The sequence below is a fragment of the Myodes glareolus genome, chromosome 9, assembly GCF_982192425.1.
Source record: "Myodes glareolus chromosome 9, mMyoGla1.1, whole genome shotgun sequence".
Taxonomy (NCBI): domain Eukaryota; kingdom Metazoa; phylum Chordata; class Mammalia; order Rodentia; family Cricetidae; genus Myodes; species Myodes glareolus.
Genome location: NC_142034.1, coordinates 45,834,911 through 45,849,318, shown reverse-complemented (window position 1 = coordinate 45,849,318; position 14,408 = coordinate 45,834,911). Strand labels below are relative to the sequence as shown.

The 14,408-nt window shown below is 56.9% G+C and overlaps 1 protein-coding gene across 3 annotated transcripts; it reads left to right on the top strand.

Annotated features, from left to right (window-relative positions):
* Nucleotides 1–202: 202 nt before the first annotated feature.
* On the top strand, nt 203–14,304 carry Git1 (GIT ArfGAP 1). 3 transcript variants are annotated; one of them, XM_085695386.2, is made up of 21 exons: nt 203–465; nt 5,643–5,776; nt 6,216–6,328; nt 6,435–6,540; nt 7,051–7,268; nt 7,350–7,444; nt 7,785–7,827; nt 9,326–9,352; nt 9,498–9,546; nt 9,838–9,910; nt 10,378–10,475; nt 10,820–10,931; nt 11,044–11,177; nt 11,303–11,455; nt 11,591–11,806; nt 11,890–11,943; nt 12,041–12,127; nt 12,218–12,291; nt 12,407–12,589; nt 12,705–12,768; nt 12,930–14,304. In XM_085695386.2, the coding sequence occupies exons 1-21, from the start codon at nt 414–416 to the stop codon at nt 13,140–13,142; spliced, it is 2,298 nt and encodes a 765-aa protein (XP_085551512.1). In that variant the 5' UTR covers nt 203–413; the 3' UTR covers nt 13,143–14,304. The 3 variants fall into 3 exon arrangements, with proteins under 3 accessions (XP_085551512.1, XP_085551511.1, XP_085551513.1); XM_085695385.2 differs by having other exon boundaries at nt 205–465; nt 11,576–11,806; XM_085695387.2 differs by lacking the exon at nt 9,326–9,352 and having other exon boundaries at nt 206–465; nt 11,576–11,806.
* Nucleotides 14,305–14,408: the final 104 nt, after the last annotated feature.

Here is a 14,408-nt window from a genome sequence, read left to right as displayed (position 1 = left end):
GCTCCTTTAAGAGCCCCCCGTCCACTCCGTCCGGCGCGCAGGCTTCCTCTCTCCGAGAGGCGCGGCCTCGGAGCGGAGCGGCGGGGCGGGGTGTGTGCGCCCCTCCCCCGGTGGGCAGGGCCTGCGCTGCTTCCTGCAGGAGCGGCCTGGGCCGCGCAGGGGGCGGGGAGAGCGGCGAACGGCGGCGGGGCGGCGCGGGGCGGCGCGGGGCGGAGGGCGCCCGAGGGCGAGCGGGCGGGCGGGCACGGCGGGTTCCGGGCCAGCCCCGGGGGCGGACGGTTGGCCGCGCGCGCGGAGCCTCGCCGGGGCCTTGCGGGAGCCGGGCCGGGCCGTAGGGCCGCCGCCGCCGCCCGGGCCCGCCGCCCGCGCCCCCCACGCTGGCCCAAAGGGCTGCGGCCGCGTCGCCGCTGAGGATGTCCCGGAAGGGGCCGCGAGCGGAGGTGTGTGCGGACTGCAGCGCTCCGGGTAAGCGGCGGGGACCGGGCCGGGGGCGGGACCGCACCGCAGGCCGCCGCCGGGCGGGCGCCGGGGCCTGGCGGGAGCGCCGTGCGGGGCCGGAGGGCGGGGCGGGGGCCACTGCGGAGCGGCGTCCTTGGCGGGAGGGCCGGCTGCGGGGGGCGCTGTGCGTTGGAGCCAGTGGACAGGAGGGAACCGCCTCCCACCTCCATCTCGGCATCCAGACGGAAGCGCCCGCCTAGGGTGGCAGGAGGGCCGTGGCGGAGGCCGGCAGGCTGTGGGAGGTGGGCGCTAGTATGGTTTGTGTCATCCCTGCCACCCCCGCGTCTTGCACCTGCTGCTCACATGGTTCGCGTGCCCGCCGGAGCGGTGGAGGGCAAGGGGCCTGGATACGGGTTTCTTGGGAGCACCTGACGAGGGTGGCTACTCTAGGACGCCCAGCCCGATTCCCAAGCCTAGGGCTCCTTGTAGGGCCGGCCCTACGTTCAGGGACTATCTTAAGTATGGGCATCTTCCCCGGAAGCATCTCCAGGCCTGCTGGTGTCTGGGAACAGCTAGACTCAGCTTTTCCTGTTCCGGGTAGGCCTGTCTAAGAAGGTGTGCTAGGTATTGCCTCAGTCCAGACACCGATTCCTCCTGCTCCCTGCTCGCTGGCCCTTTCTGGATAAGAGAAAGTGTTAAGACTCCCCTTCTCCGGCTGGCTCCTGGGCTGACTGGACTTAGACGCTGCTTCCTCCCTCTCAGCAGAGTTAGGTCTGAACTGTTTGAAAGCCCCCTCCCTGGCTTGCTGAGGAAGTGAAGGGAGGGCAGCAACTTAGCAGGCTGGTCCCTTAGTGGGAAGACACAGCCAGTGATGGGACCAGCAACTGACCAGAGGAAGGAAGCGCTGGCCTTTGCCCATCCTCTGTAAAAAGAAGCTGGTTTCCCAGATGGGCCCGGGGTCTTCTGAACTCTGTGGGGGACTGTAGATGTGATTGAGAGTGTGGGGTGCTGACTCGCAGCCAACCCTTATAGGTCCCAAGATCTGACAGTGAGCCCCCCGGGGAGTGATGGTCCCTTAGTTCTTGTGGATAGCTGGCGGAGGCATGAACATGAGACCTTCTTAGGGTATGCCATGTTCTGTAAGGGCCTGGAGGATCTAGTTATGGATAGCTGTCCTGGCCCCTAGTTAGCTGGAAACTGTGACTCCCTCCCCCTGGTTGGAATGGAAGGGCTGTGGTTCTCTCCAGGCTGTTCTGCACGGCTATGGGATGAGCCTAGAGGACCTAGCAGGTACCGTCAGGGGAGCCTGGGTGCCGGTGCTGCCTTTGTTTTTAGCTTTACCCTGGGACCTATGGAAGCACTGTGCTCACTGGGGCCTCAAGTTTCTCAACTCTAAAGCGAAGAGGCTGGAATAGAAATGGATTTTGAGGGCCCTCCCGTTCCCCAGTCTCCATTTCTGGTTCTGGAGCAGAGCCGCAAAGCTGTATCTTCCATGTTGTCTGTGACTATCTGGCTGGAGCCTCTGGGGACCCAGTGGTGCTAGGAGGAATGGGTGTGTTAGATGTTAGGCCGCTGAGCTCATAGCCCCCGGCCTCATCTGACAGAGGCAGGCCTGATCCAGAATGCAGACCAAGCATATGTGCAGAACAGTGACAGTCTTACCCATTATCCCACCTTAGTACCTAGTGACTGGCACATAGCAGCCACTCCCCAGTACAAGTCTTGGGTTTGTTAGGACTGCCCTACACCACACTGGCCCTGCCAGACAGTGGCATCCTGGACAAGACAGCCTGAGCATGCCCAGTATTCTCTTCTATCACATATATGATATATAGATATGTGATAGATAGATAGATAGATAGATATAACATGTCTGTATATCACATATCCAGTACGCTCATACATCCCAGTATACCTCTAGCCCAAAGTCACAGTCACTGTGATAGAACTCTGCTGTTAGCTGGGTATGCTGGCACATGCCTTTAAACCCAGCACTTAGGAGATCTCCAAGCCAGCCAGGGCTGTGCAATGAGACCATGAGGTGGGGTCATAGCCCTATTAGAGTTGATTGGAGGGTGATAAAGGCAAGAGGTGAGATCTGAGATAAAGGCTCAGAGACAGGTGTAAATATGTTGCAAGGCATCTGGACACAATGTGGCTGCTGTGGTAGTTCATGACACCTTACCAGGTGCCATGCCCCTGCCAGCCTTGGGAATCCAGGAAAAGGTAGGAGTCAGGGTGCACTAAGAATGTTGATTGTCCCCTCTTTGCCTCTACCCACTCGACCTCATTGCCTTGGTTCCCAAGAACGCTGGCCTGGCTCTCAAGCATCCACTTCTCAACACACAGCCTATACATCAGCCTTTCACTTTGATACACAGGCGTAAAGAGCTCCAGATACCCAGCCCATAAGTGACCAGAGCTGACCACCAGCTGGGGAGTATGTTACAGGGCAACCTACAGAATCATTTGTCTTCTTACAAGTTCAGGACAGATGGTGGGCCTTGCGTCTTTTTTTCTGAGACAGGAACATTTTTCTCGGTGCAGCCCTGGCTGTCCTGGAACTCCCCCTGTAGACCAGACTGGCCTGGAACTCAGAGATTCGCCTGCCTCTTCCTCCTGAGTACTGGGATTAAAGGTGCACACCACCATTCCCCAGCAGCTTTTGCTTCTTTTAGTTTAGTGTCTGTCCTTAGTCTTTCTTTCCTTCTTGATTTTGAGACAGGGTCTCACTATATAGACCAGGCTGGCCAAGAACTCATAGAGATCCACCTGCCTCTGTCTCCTGAGTGCTGGGATTAAAGGCGTGCATTGCGATGCCTGGCTGTTCGTGGGTTTCAGACATGCATGAGCATGTGTGGTCACTACGCTACTCAATGTATAGAACATTTCCATTACCCTCACGGCTGTCGCCTCCGACCACACCCCCAACAGTAACCACCACTTTGACCTCTGTTCCCTTGGATTCCTCTTGCCTGCTTTCTATATAGCACATTTTCTTCCTTGTTTTCCAAAGGTTTAGCCCTTAGCTCAGAGGGAGGAAGGCCTAAAGCTGGTCTTTATATATAGACCTGCTGGCCCTAGAAGCCACTGGTGGCTTTTGAAGGTGGCATGAACTTCCTTTAGAGGCCTTCCTATGGCTGGCACTGGTGTCCTTCCTGATACCTGGCCACATATACTAACCCTTGCCTGCCTGCGGAGCTGCTAGAGAAAGGTGCCATGTCCATGTCCTCTAACCCTCACATGGCCCCTTCTGCCCCAAGTTTGCAAGGAGCTTCTTAAGGCAGAAACCGTCCATGGCCCTTACGCTTCAGAACTGACAGAGATGGGATTTGAAACTGGCTTGGCGAGCCAAGGTCATTTGGACCTAGGGTGCAGGTAGAATTGTTAGGGTGGACTTCCTATGTGTGTCATCCAGAACTGGCCCAGACCAAAACAATGTCCCCTGCCCACCCTTCCTGTTTGAGGTCACAGCTGAAGAATGGGAGGACCCTCTTCAGGCAGGGAAACCATGCCAAGCAAAGCCTTAAAACTTGAGGCTCTGGGACCACTGGCCCTGGATATCAAGCTGGTTCCTCTAGGCCTGGTGTCTCCGCAGGGCCACAGGCCGAAGTGGAGACCTCAGGGCTGCCCATTTCTGATCCTTGCCTGGGCGTCTCCCAACTCACAGGAAACCCTACCTCTTCAGCAAGAGGAATTTAGGCTGCATCACTTCCCGCTTCCTGCCTGGGCTGCAGGAGGTGACTGGCAGGCAGACCCCCTGACCCAGTGGTGTTTGGAAGTGGGGGAAGGGAGTTTTCCATGCGTGGGGGGGGGTCGGTTCTCATTGTTTGGGTAAAACCAACACAAAAGACTCTAGGGCTCCCCCTCTTGGCAGAGGTGGCTGGTTTCCTAGTTCTTAGAATCAACCCCCTCTCCTCTGGGGTGTGTAGTAGTCACTTTGTACATCCCTCATTGCCTTGTTTTGTGAGGTTCCAAAAGAAGCCTGGCTCCAAAGACAGCTCTTTTACTTCCTGTTTCCACACTGTATTGAGGGACAACCCCACCCCCCGCCCCACATGGGTAGAGCTTAAGCCCTGACTCAGTCAGCTCCTGATTCTGGGAACTTTGATGGGGACGCTGACTCCCCAGGCCTGAGGATTGCCTTCCAGTTGCTCAGGATTACCTTCTTCGCAAACCTGTCCAGCCCTTAAGAGTGCCCACTGCTGAATATCCTGAATTCTAATAAGGCAAGACAGAGAGCTAGCCCCACCTCCAGAACAAGGCTTCCTGAGCCTGGGTGGGGGCCTGGGCAGAGCAGAGTGTCCTGGGAGAGCAGCTCCCTGCCCCCACTCTGGACAGCACACAATGGCCGCTTTCTCCCCCATGACCTTTCCTTTCTGTAGCCTGAGCTGTGTGCAGCTGTCTCCTCCTCTTCTAGAGGGGCTTGGGGTGGTAGTAACCTTACTACCCTTGAGGACCCGGGAGCTTCTACCCATGTGTTTCTCCCCAAGGACTGGGGAATTGCTCCCCAGGCTAGTCCTGAGGCTGCAAGGGCCAAGGGTAGCAAGTTTAGGCTTGGGCTGGTCTCTGACATTGAAGTGCCTGGCTCTGCATCCCCAGCAGTTCTGCTTAGTAGCTGTGTGACCTTGAGCAACCCCTTTGACCTCTCTGAGCCACTGAATCCCCATCAGTAGAGCAAGCTAGCACTTGTGAAAGGAATCTTGGGCAAAAAATTACTTGGCCAGTAAATAGTGAAAATTCAGCCAAGGTTAGTTCCATTGCTCACTCTGTCCATAAGACTACAGCCCACAGTGATGGTGGCATGAGGCTGGGGCCTCTCAGCTGTGCCAGAGTAGGGTTAAGAATGATGTTGTCAGGCGGAGTCCAACAGGAGCATGCTCAGGTCTGTGTGGCATCAGGGTGATATCCCATAGGAGGCTCCTGCCTCCCTCTGGAATAACTGGAAAACAGTCTTGATTCCTGAGGAGAGGCTGTGAAGCTGGTAGCTGTGGGACAGGACACTGTACCCACTGAGGAGCCCTGGGGACCATGCACTCCCAGAGGTACAGGTCTTATAGGAAAGGGCTAGTGGCCAGCTTCTGGGCTCCTGGGGAGACTGAGTGAAGTACCTGAAGCACTGAGCGTATGCCAGGCCAGAATGGGTACTGAGGAAGTGGTCCCTCTCCTGTGGCAGCAGCTGACCTCCCTCCTCTCTCCCCCAGATCCTGGCTGGGCATCTATCAGCAGAGGTGTGCTGGTCTGTGACGAGTGCTGCAGTGTGCACCGGAGCCTGGGACGCCACATCTCCATTGTCAAGCACCTTCGCCACAGCGCCTGGCCTCCTACACTGCTACAGGTAGGGAACCGAACCAGACACTGTCTTTCCCAGTGTGTAGTGCCCAGTATCCCCAATCCCCTTCCCGTCCTCCCACAGACACACATATACCTGTCCATAATCTGCACCTTCCAGGAACTGCAGCCATCTAAAACAGTTTGTCCCTGAGCCCTTCCACCAAGCCCCGTTCTATATAGTGTCTACTCATTAGCTTGGACTTAGTGTATGTAGCAAGTCACTTAGACTCTCTGAACCTTGGCAGACCCACCATGGTGAGCCAGCATGAAGTGCTAAACAGGACACATGACTTTGGGTGGCCTGACTGGATAGAGGTCAGCTATACCAGGCACACAGTAGGACCCTTGGTGGTATTTCCAGCTGCAGCAGGCACTCTGGGAATGTCTCCCCCAATGCCCAGCACGGAGTGGGCACTCTCTTGCTTGGCATCTCTTCTCCACAGATGGTGCACACGCTTGCCAGCAACGGGGCCAACTCCATCTGGGAGCACTCCCTGCTGGACCCTGCACAAGTGCAAAGTGGCCGGCGCAAAGCCAACCCCCAAGACAAAGTCCAGTAAGTGGGGCTGCAGGGGTGGTGGTCGGGGCCGTGTTCCTGGGACGGGCCTGGAAGGTAGCTTTCCTGAGCTCTGCTCACATTGCCTGCTGTGTGTTCCGTGCAGCCCCATCAAATCAGAGTTCATCAGAGCAAAGTACCAGATGTTGGCGTTTGTGCACAAGCTTCCCTGCCGTGATGACGATGGGGTCACTGCCAAAGACCTCAGCAAGGTGTGAGGGGCCCCTCTTTCCACACCCATTGTCACCCTGAGGCCTAGGTCCCAGAGACAGCCCAGGGCCGGGGAAAACAGTAAGTACAGACCCCTGGGGGTCAGAGAAGTTTGCTCCGTCTTGCTGCTGGTAACTAAGGGGCCTCCACGCCCAAGTGGACACACAGGGCCTCCCATCTGCCACTTGAAAGCTAGGAAAACTTGGGGTACTTGCTTAGCTGTTCAGAGCCATCATTTCCTCACCAGTAAAATGGGAAAGGAGTAACAGCTCCTCCCTCCAACTGATGTGCTCCAAGCAGAGCACACGGAGGCTAGCAACTGCAGCTGTTACTGGCATCATCCTCTAACGGGACACCTCTGGCCCGCCTGACATGGCCTGACATGGCCCAGTTTTGGCGAGGCCCCTTGGAGCTGGTAGGAGGACCAGGATCAGCCAGGTGTGTGGGGAGGCCCCTTGGGCACACATGCATCTCTCGCACTCCACTTAGCGCGGTCTGTCTGCTCCTTGCAGCAACTGCACTCAAGTGTGCGAACAGGCAACTTGGAGACATGTCTGCGCCTGCTTTCCCTGGGCGCCCAGGCCAACTTCTTTCACCCAGAAAAGGGCACTACACCTCTCCATGTGGCTGCCAAGGCAGGGCAGACCCTGCAGGCTGAGCTGCTGGTGGTATATGGAGCTGACCCCGGCTCCCCTGATGTCAATGGTCGCACGCCAATCGACTATGCCAGGTGAGAATCAGCTAAAGGGTGAGACTCAGGTGGAGGGAGTGGACTCTTGCTGTAGGGCTGAGCCGTGTCACCTCCCCACAGGCAGGCGGGGCACCATGAACTGGCAGAAAGGCTAGTTGAGTGCCAGTATGAGCTCACTGACCGGTTGGCCTTCTACCTCTGTGGACGCAAGCCCGGTGAGCAGAGAATGAGTTGGGCCTGACTAGGCCAGGCAGGTGGGACCTAGACACACCCAGCGGCAGGTGCCATAGTGACAAAGCCAGCTGGGGAACTGTGTTGCTAGGCAACTGGCTCCTGTGAAATTGCTGCAGGCTCTGGGTTGCTGCAAGCATGTTGGGGCCAAGGAGTGGGGGTGGGCCTGACTTGCAGCCAGCTTTCAATGCTCTTGGGGTATCCTGCCCTCCTCCATTGCCTCTGACACTTGCAGGTGTCAAACCCTGCTCATGGTAGTGAGGTAGGCTCCTGGATGCTGGCGCCACCTGTCATCAGTGACTTGGCATTTTTATTTTTGTTCAGATCACAAGAATGGGCATTACATCATCCCACAGATGGCTGACAGGTGAGTCCCCACCTGATGCCCCTTTCCAGCTATTAGATGTCAAGGTGGCTTGACCAGAGCTTCAGTGGCCTGGCACTCCACCCTATAGTGACTAGCAACACAGGAATTCATAGCCTGGTTGCCACCAATTATATATGCTAAGGAGGTGAGAAATGCCAGCTCAGCACACACCATGCCCCTGAGTCTTGTGATCCCTAAGTATCGGGCGGGCTTTGGTACAAAGTCCTGACTAGGTTGGATCACTTTGCTTGGACCTGTTGTGTCGCTGCTTTCCGATAAAGGGTTCTCTCTGTGGGGAGAAGATAATTCTGAGAACTGACTGACTTTGGGACTGCTAGCCAGGTCCCCAATATCCTCCCAGCTTGGCAGGAATCCCAGGGTAGTAATGAATTTCTGTCTCTAGTCTCAGAGGCCCCAAGATACCCAGGCAGTGGAGGATACCCCCAGCCACTTAATCTGTTTTTAGGACAGATTTTGGCGCCACCTAGTGGTCCTCAGAGGGCTACAACTTGATGCCTAGCAGTGATCTCTGGCATTAGAGGATTTCTACCACAACCTTTGCAGACAAGTGGTCAGAACTGCCCTGTTCTAAGACCCCAAGACTTAACTATCCGTCTCTAGTCTGATCTGCCTGGTGATGTATGTCTCCATGCATGTGTGTCTGTGTGTATTGTCAGCTCATGCACATATGGACGTACATTCAGTGGTTTTTCACTTAGTACCTTCTCAGAGCCAGCTGCTGCTCTAGGAACATCAAGGTAACACAGACACCACCACTACCCTTGAGCTACAACTCAGCCTGAAGGGACAGCAGCCAGAGGGGCTAGGAGCAGAGGTAGGACCTAGCTTATGTACCACAGCATAATGTGAGGAATAAGACTGGAAAGAGCCAGGTGAGAATGACCCTTGTGGGGAACCTCAGCAAGAGTGGGACCATCCTGAGGGTGGAGTTCCAAGCATGGGTGATGGATGTGATGTAGGAGGCTCTGCTACTGCCTGACCTCGCTGAGCCTTGGTCGTATCACCTCCACATGGGGTGATACTTACCTTTGGGGAATGTCGAGAGTAAACACAACAAACACAAAGTATTTAGCGTACTTTTTAAAGAAAGCATTGTGAGTTATGGTTGGGGTGGGCTCTTTGTGCATGTTACTATTGAGCTGTTTAAGGCAGAGTAGAGCCAGGCATGTTAGCACTCTGACCACTGGATGAGAAAGGGATCTAGAGGCAAGCCTAGAAGTAAAGAGATAGATTGAGAGATTTCTAAAAGCCCAGACCAGAGGAAATGAGGGCAGAAGAGGTCAGTGTGGCTAGGATCTGAGGTAGAGGAGGGAGATCTTGGGTGGCTCTGTGAGCTGACAGTGAACAGAGGAACCCGTTGAGGAGACTCGGTCCCTTGCACTCTCTGTGTCTGAGCTTGAGTGAGCAGGCCAGTGCGCCTGCTCCTGGGTAATTGCTGCTCTGTCCTGTTCTTCCCTCTGCTGCCATCCTGGATTAGATCTCGGCAAAAGTGCATGTCTCAGAGGTACTCGCACCTGCCAGCTACAGGCCAGGGGGAGGCTTGGTGTGTGGCCTCGGGGTCTCGGCTCCCTGAGCTCCCTGCATGCTTGGGGGCAACCAGCAGGGGCCTGGCCATCTCTCACATCTGGCCTCTCCTTCTCTGTTCACAGCCTGGATCTGTCTGAATTGGCCAAAGCTGCCAAGAAGAAGCTGCAAGCAGTGAGTCTGCCTCCACAAGCTAGGACTACTTAGAGCTGCCCTCCAGCCCTGTTGCCCCCCTCCGCCACCTCCCCCTGCTCTTGTGTTTGATCCTGGTTCTGCCCTCCAAGTGTGCCCAGAGCCTCATCTTCCCCGAGAGGGAGAAATGGCCTGGACTCCCTTCTTCCTTGCATATGAAACCTCACTCACCCCTCAGTTCTGAGACAGGCTGGGTGGATGACACAGGGATCATGAGCGTCCCCGCGTCACACACCATCCTGACAGACCCTGGGTCCCCTTCTCTGCCTCTAGCTCAGCAACCGGCTGTTTGAGGAACTGGCCATGGATGTGTATGATGAGGTGGATCGGAGAGAGAACGATGCTGGTGAGTGGCAGGGCGCCCTGTCCTTCAGTGAGTAGGAAAGGGTGGCTGGGGTGGGGGCTGCTCTGAGGCCTACCATCCCCCGTTGAGCAGTGTTGAGCTGTGGGCAGCCAGTCGCCTCCCTCCCTGCCCCACCAGGCGCTGGAGCTCATCTGGCTCTGCTGCCTCCAACTTTGGCTGTCTCCCCAGCCCTGCTCCACTCCACCCCCACCCCACCCTGCATCATCCTTTCTGGCCACAGCCAGATTCCAGCCCAAACTCTGGGTCTGGCCTGGTGGGCCCTGCCTTGTTGTGTTTGTCAGTGGGCGGGCTTCACTGGGCCTTGCCCGGCTTTTGTGTTCCTGGAGACCCTGCTTCCTGCAGCACTGGCCCTCTGGGAATAAGGAGGGCCTGGGGGGCTCTGCTTTCTCCACCTCTTCTCTGAGGCCCTACTCACAGCGGGTGATCTGCTCCTTGCCCCTCCCCCCCAGTGTGGCTGGCTACCCAGAACCACAGCACCCTGGTGACGGAGCGCAGTGCTGTGCCCTTCCTGCCAGTCAACCCTGAATACTCAGCTACTCGCAACCAGGTAAAGAGGGGTGGGCAGGAGGCTTTTCTGGTTTCCTTTCTGGGTCCTCTGCCCTTCCTTAGCTTAAAGCCAACTCTCCTGGGGCTTCCCTTAGGGTCTGACTGGCTTTGGGATTTGGGGAATGGGATGAAGCTATTCTTTAGTACTGGTGGGTATTGTAGCCTCCTTCCAGGGGTTCCCCTGGGTGCCTAATGCCTTTGCTGGCCTGGGACTGCCACACTGCTCAGTAGCCTGATGACGCTGTGACAGATGGGGTGACAGGGTCCTGCTTTGCTGCTGTATTTCAGCCCGTGGGCCAACCAAAAGCAGCCCCTCATGCTGACCTTGCCTTCTCTGCCTTGCAGGGACGGCAGAAGTTGGCTCGGTTTAATGCCCGAGAGTTTGCCACCTTGATCATTGACATTCTCAGTGAGGCCAAACGGAGACAGCAGGGCAAGAGCCTGAGCAGCCCCACAGGTGGGGACCTCGCGTGAGCAGGCCACGGCATTGTCAGGCCTTGGCACCACCTTTTTCTTGGGCTACACAGTGTGGCTGAGCAAGCCCTGTGTGACAAATGTTGTGTCTTCAGACAACCTCGAGCTGTCTGCACGGAGCCAGAGTGACCTGGACGACCAGCACGACTACGATAGCGTGGCTTCTGACGAAGACACAGACCAGGAGCCGCTGCCCAGCACAGGCGCCACTCGGAACAACCGTGCCAGGGTCTGCGCGCTGTCCCTGCTGTCCCTCCCATTCTCCTCCAGACCCAGCTTCATGTCATGTATAGCTGAGTCCTGAGATCAAATGAGGTGGTCATCTCTGCCTCCGACTGGCTTCTGTCTCTGCAGAGTATGGACTCCTCAGACCTGTCCGACGGGGCCGTGACACTGCAGGAGTACCTAGAGCTGAAGAAGGCTCTGGCCACCTCCGAGGCCAAAGTGCAGCAGCTCATGAAAGTCAACAGCAGCCTGAGTGACGAGCTCCGGAGGCTGCAGAGAGAGGTAAGCCCTGTGGCTGAGGGACGGGTAGAAAAGCACCCAAGGCTCTGGGAATATGGATAGTCCCTTCCCAAAGGTGGTACCTACTTTGACCTAGAGTTGGGCACCACTGTGTACACTCAGATCCACAAACTGCAGGCAGAGAACCTGCAGCTCCGGCAGCCGCCAGGGCCAGTACCTACACCCCCACTTCCCAGTGAACGGGCAGAACACACACCCATGGGACCCGGTGGAAGCACCCATCGCAGGGACCGCCAGGCCTTCTCCATGTATGAGCCAGGCTCTGCCCTGAAGCCCTTTGGAGGTGCACCTGGGGACGAGCTCGCCACACGGCTCCAGCCTTTCCACAGCACTGTGAGCAGCCTGTGGGTCTTCAGGGGGAAAGTGAGGGGCGCACTAACACAGCTTGTCATGACACTCTGTGCTACCTCCCACAGGAGCTGGAAGACGATGCCATCTATTCGGTGCACGTCCCTGCTGGCCTTTATCGGGTAAGCAGGACCTGGGGAAGGAGGGTGAGCCCCACACCAGTGACACACCAGCTGGACTGCAGGTGGAGACTGACTGTAGCCCTGTCTTGGCTTTCAGATCCGGAAGGGGGTGTCTGCCTCCTCTGTGCCCTTCACTCCCTCCTCCCCACTGCTGTCATGCTCCCAAGAAGGAAGTCGCCACACGGTAATTTCCATCGCAGTGCCCAGGGACAAGCATGTGGGCTCTTGAGGTCCGGGAATGTATACTCACCATAACCTTCCCTCTGTCCTCCAGAGCAAGCTTTCACGCCATGGCAGTGGTGCAGACAGTGACTATGAAAACACACAAAGTGGGGACCCTCTGCTTGGGTGAGATACCTGTGGGTCTCTACCCAGCCCTCCTAGCACCTGAAGGGGAGGTTGGTGAGGACCCAGCCGTGCAGCTGGCCGGAACGGCTCCTTTTCTCTTCCCACCTGGGCCTAGACTGGACGGGAAACGATTCCTAGAGCTGGGCAAGGAGGATGAGCTGCACCCTGAGCTGGAGAGCCTGGATGGAGACCTAGACCCTGGGCTCCCCAGCACTGAGGACGTCATCCTAAAGACGGAGCAGGTCACCAAGAACATTCAGGAACTGTTGCGGGCAGCCCAAGAGTTCAAACACGACAGGTAGGATGGGCACAGGTTCCTGTTAACTTCTTTGTACTTGGGTGGAGGGTTAATGCTAGGATCCTGAGTAAGAGTCTGAGAAACCCCTCATCTGATTCCTGCCCTCCCCTGACAGCTTCGTGCCCTGTTCAGAAAAGATCCATTTGGCTGTGACTGAAATGGCCTCTCTCTTCCCAAAGGTACAGGGGCCACAGAGAAGCGGAGTGGGAGGGCCTTGCACAGAGGGTGGGGCAGATGCAAGTGACCTGGCTGCCACCTGGGTGGAGGTGAGCACCCTGAGCCACAATCTGTCGCCTGGCTTAAAGTCCAGGGTTCGACCTTTCCTTGCCCCTCCCTCCAGAGGCCAGCCCTGGAGCCTGTGCGTAGTTCACTGCGGCTGCTTAATGCCAGCGCCTACCGGCTGCAGAGTGAATGCCGGAAGACAGTGCCTCCAGAGCCTGGCGCCCCTGTGGACTTCCAGCTGCTGACTCAGCAGGTGATCCAGTGCGCCTATGACATCGCCAAGGCTGCCAAGCAGCTGGTCACCATCACCACCCGAGAGAAGAAGCAGTGACCACTCTCCCTGCCCTTACCCACACCCTGGGACCTCACTGGCCTTGGGAGCTGGGCCACTCCAGACACTAACCCACCCCCAACAGAGCCACTGGCACAAGTGCCCTTAGTGCCGCCATTCTCCTCTGGCATCCAGGTGCCCTGGTGCCCACCCCCTCAACCCCCAAGGATGGGAATGTGAGGTGGCAGGAGCTTCTGTCTCCCACATTCCATGCCCATCACCCTGTACATAAGCATCCTTACCCTACTGATGTGCAGGAGCCTCAAGGAATTCTCGGCCCCTCACCCTGCCTTCCAGGGCACCCTCAGCAAGGAGTGGGACAGGGACACTCCACATGGGGCAGCTCCGCCTACTGCACCCTATCCCCATGAGCCAGTTTAGCCCTAGGGGGGCTGAGCAGGGGCATCCCCCTCGTTTGTACATTATCTCTGGATGTCTCTGCCCTGTAGCCATCAGCCCCCTCTTGCTGCTCTTTCATGCCAAATGGCCCCTGCCTAGAGCACAGGTCTCAACTTGTGTGCCAGGGTCCCCAGCAGCAAACACTGGAAAATCTTTCTTCTCCCCTAACCCCTAATTTTAACTTTGTGGTAACTGAGTGTCCCTGTGTGCCTGCAACTGAGTATGTGGACGGCAGTGCCGTTCCAGAGACCTGGCCCACCTGGAGCTTTGAGGGGCAAGGGACCAGCATTGGGGGTCAGTGTCCCTCTCCCCTACCTGGACAGAGGGACTGTCAGGGTAACCAGCTGTGGTCCAGTTGCTGCTCCTACTTGTGCCCCTACACTATAAACGTAAAAGGAAAACCACTTCCCTCCATCTCTTCCCCATCCCTATGGGAAGTGTGCTGGCCAGGCAGAGTATAGAGCACCCGAGCCTGGGGCTGGCTCCCCAGGGTCCCCAACTCAGCTGGTGGCTGTGGAACTGAGCCCCTATCCCTAACCTCTGCAAGGCCAGCACCCACATCACTACCTTCACCTACAGTGACCCACCCCCGGAAGCCTGGGGACCTGGCTACAGCCGGGAAGGCTGGCAAGACACTGACAGCACCCACCAGCTATTCTCCCCAACCACCTTCCCCTAGGTGGCCCAGCCCTACCTGTGGTGGTGGGTAGCTGTCAAGACGTGTGTCATGTACATTTGTATCAAAAATAAATAAGTGACCATGTGCCATTTCTGATGTCTTAGAGGTTGGAGGTGGGGCCTAGTACAGTTGTTGGTTCTGGTCAGCATCCCTGTCACTTACCACGTTTCATTCCCCATCCGCAGTCC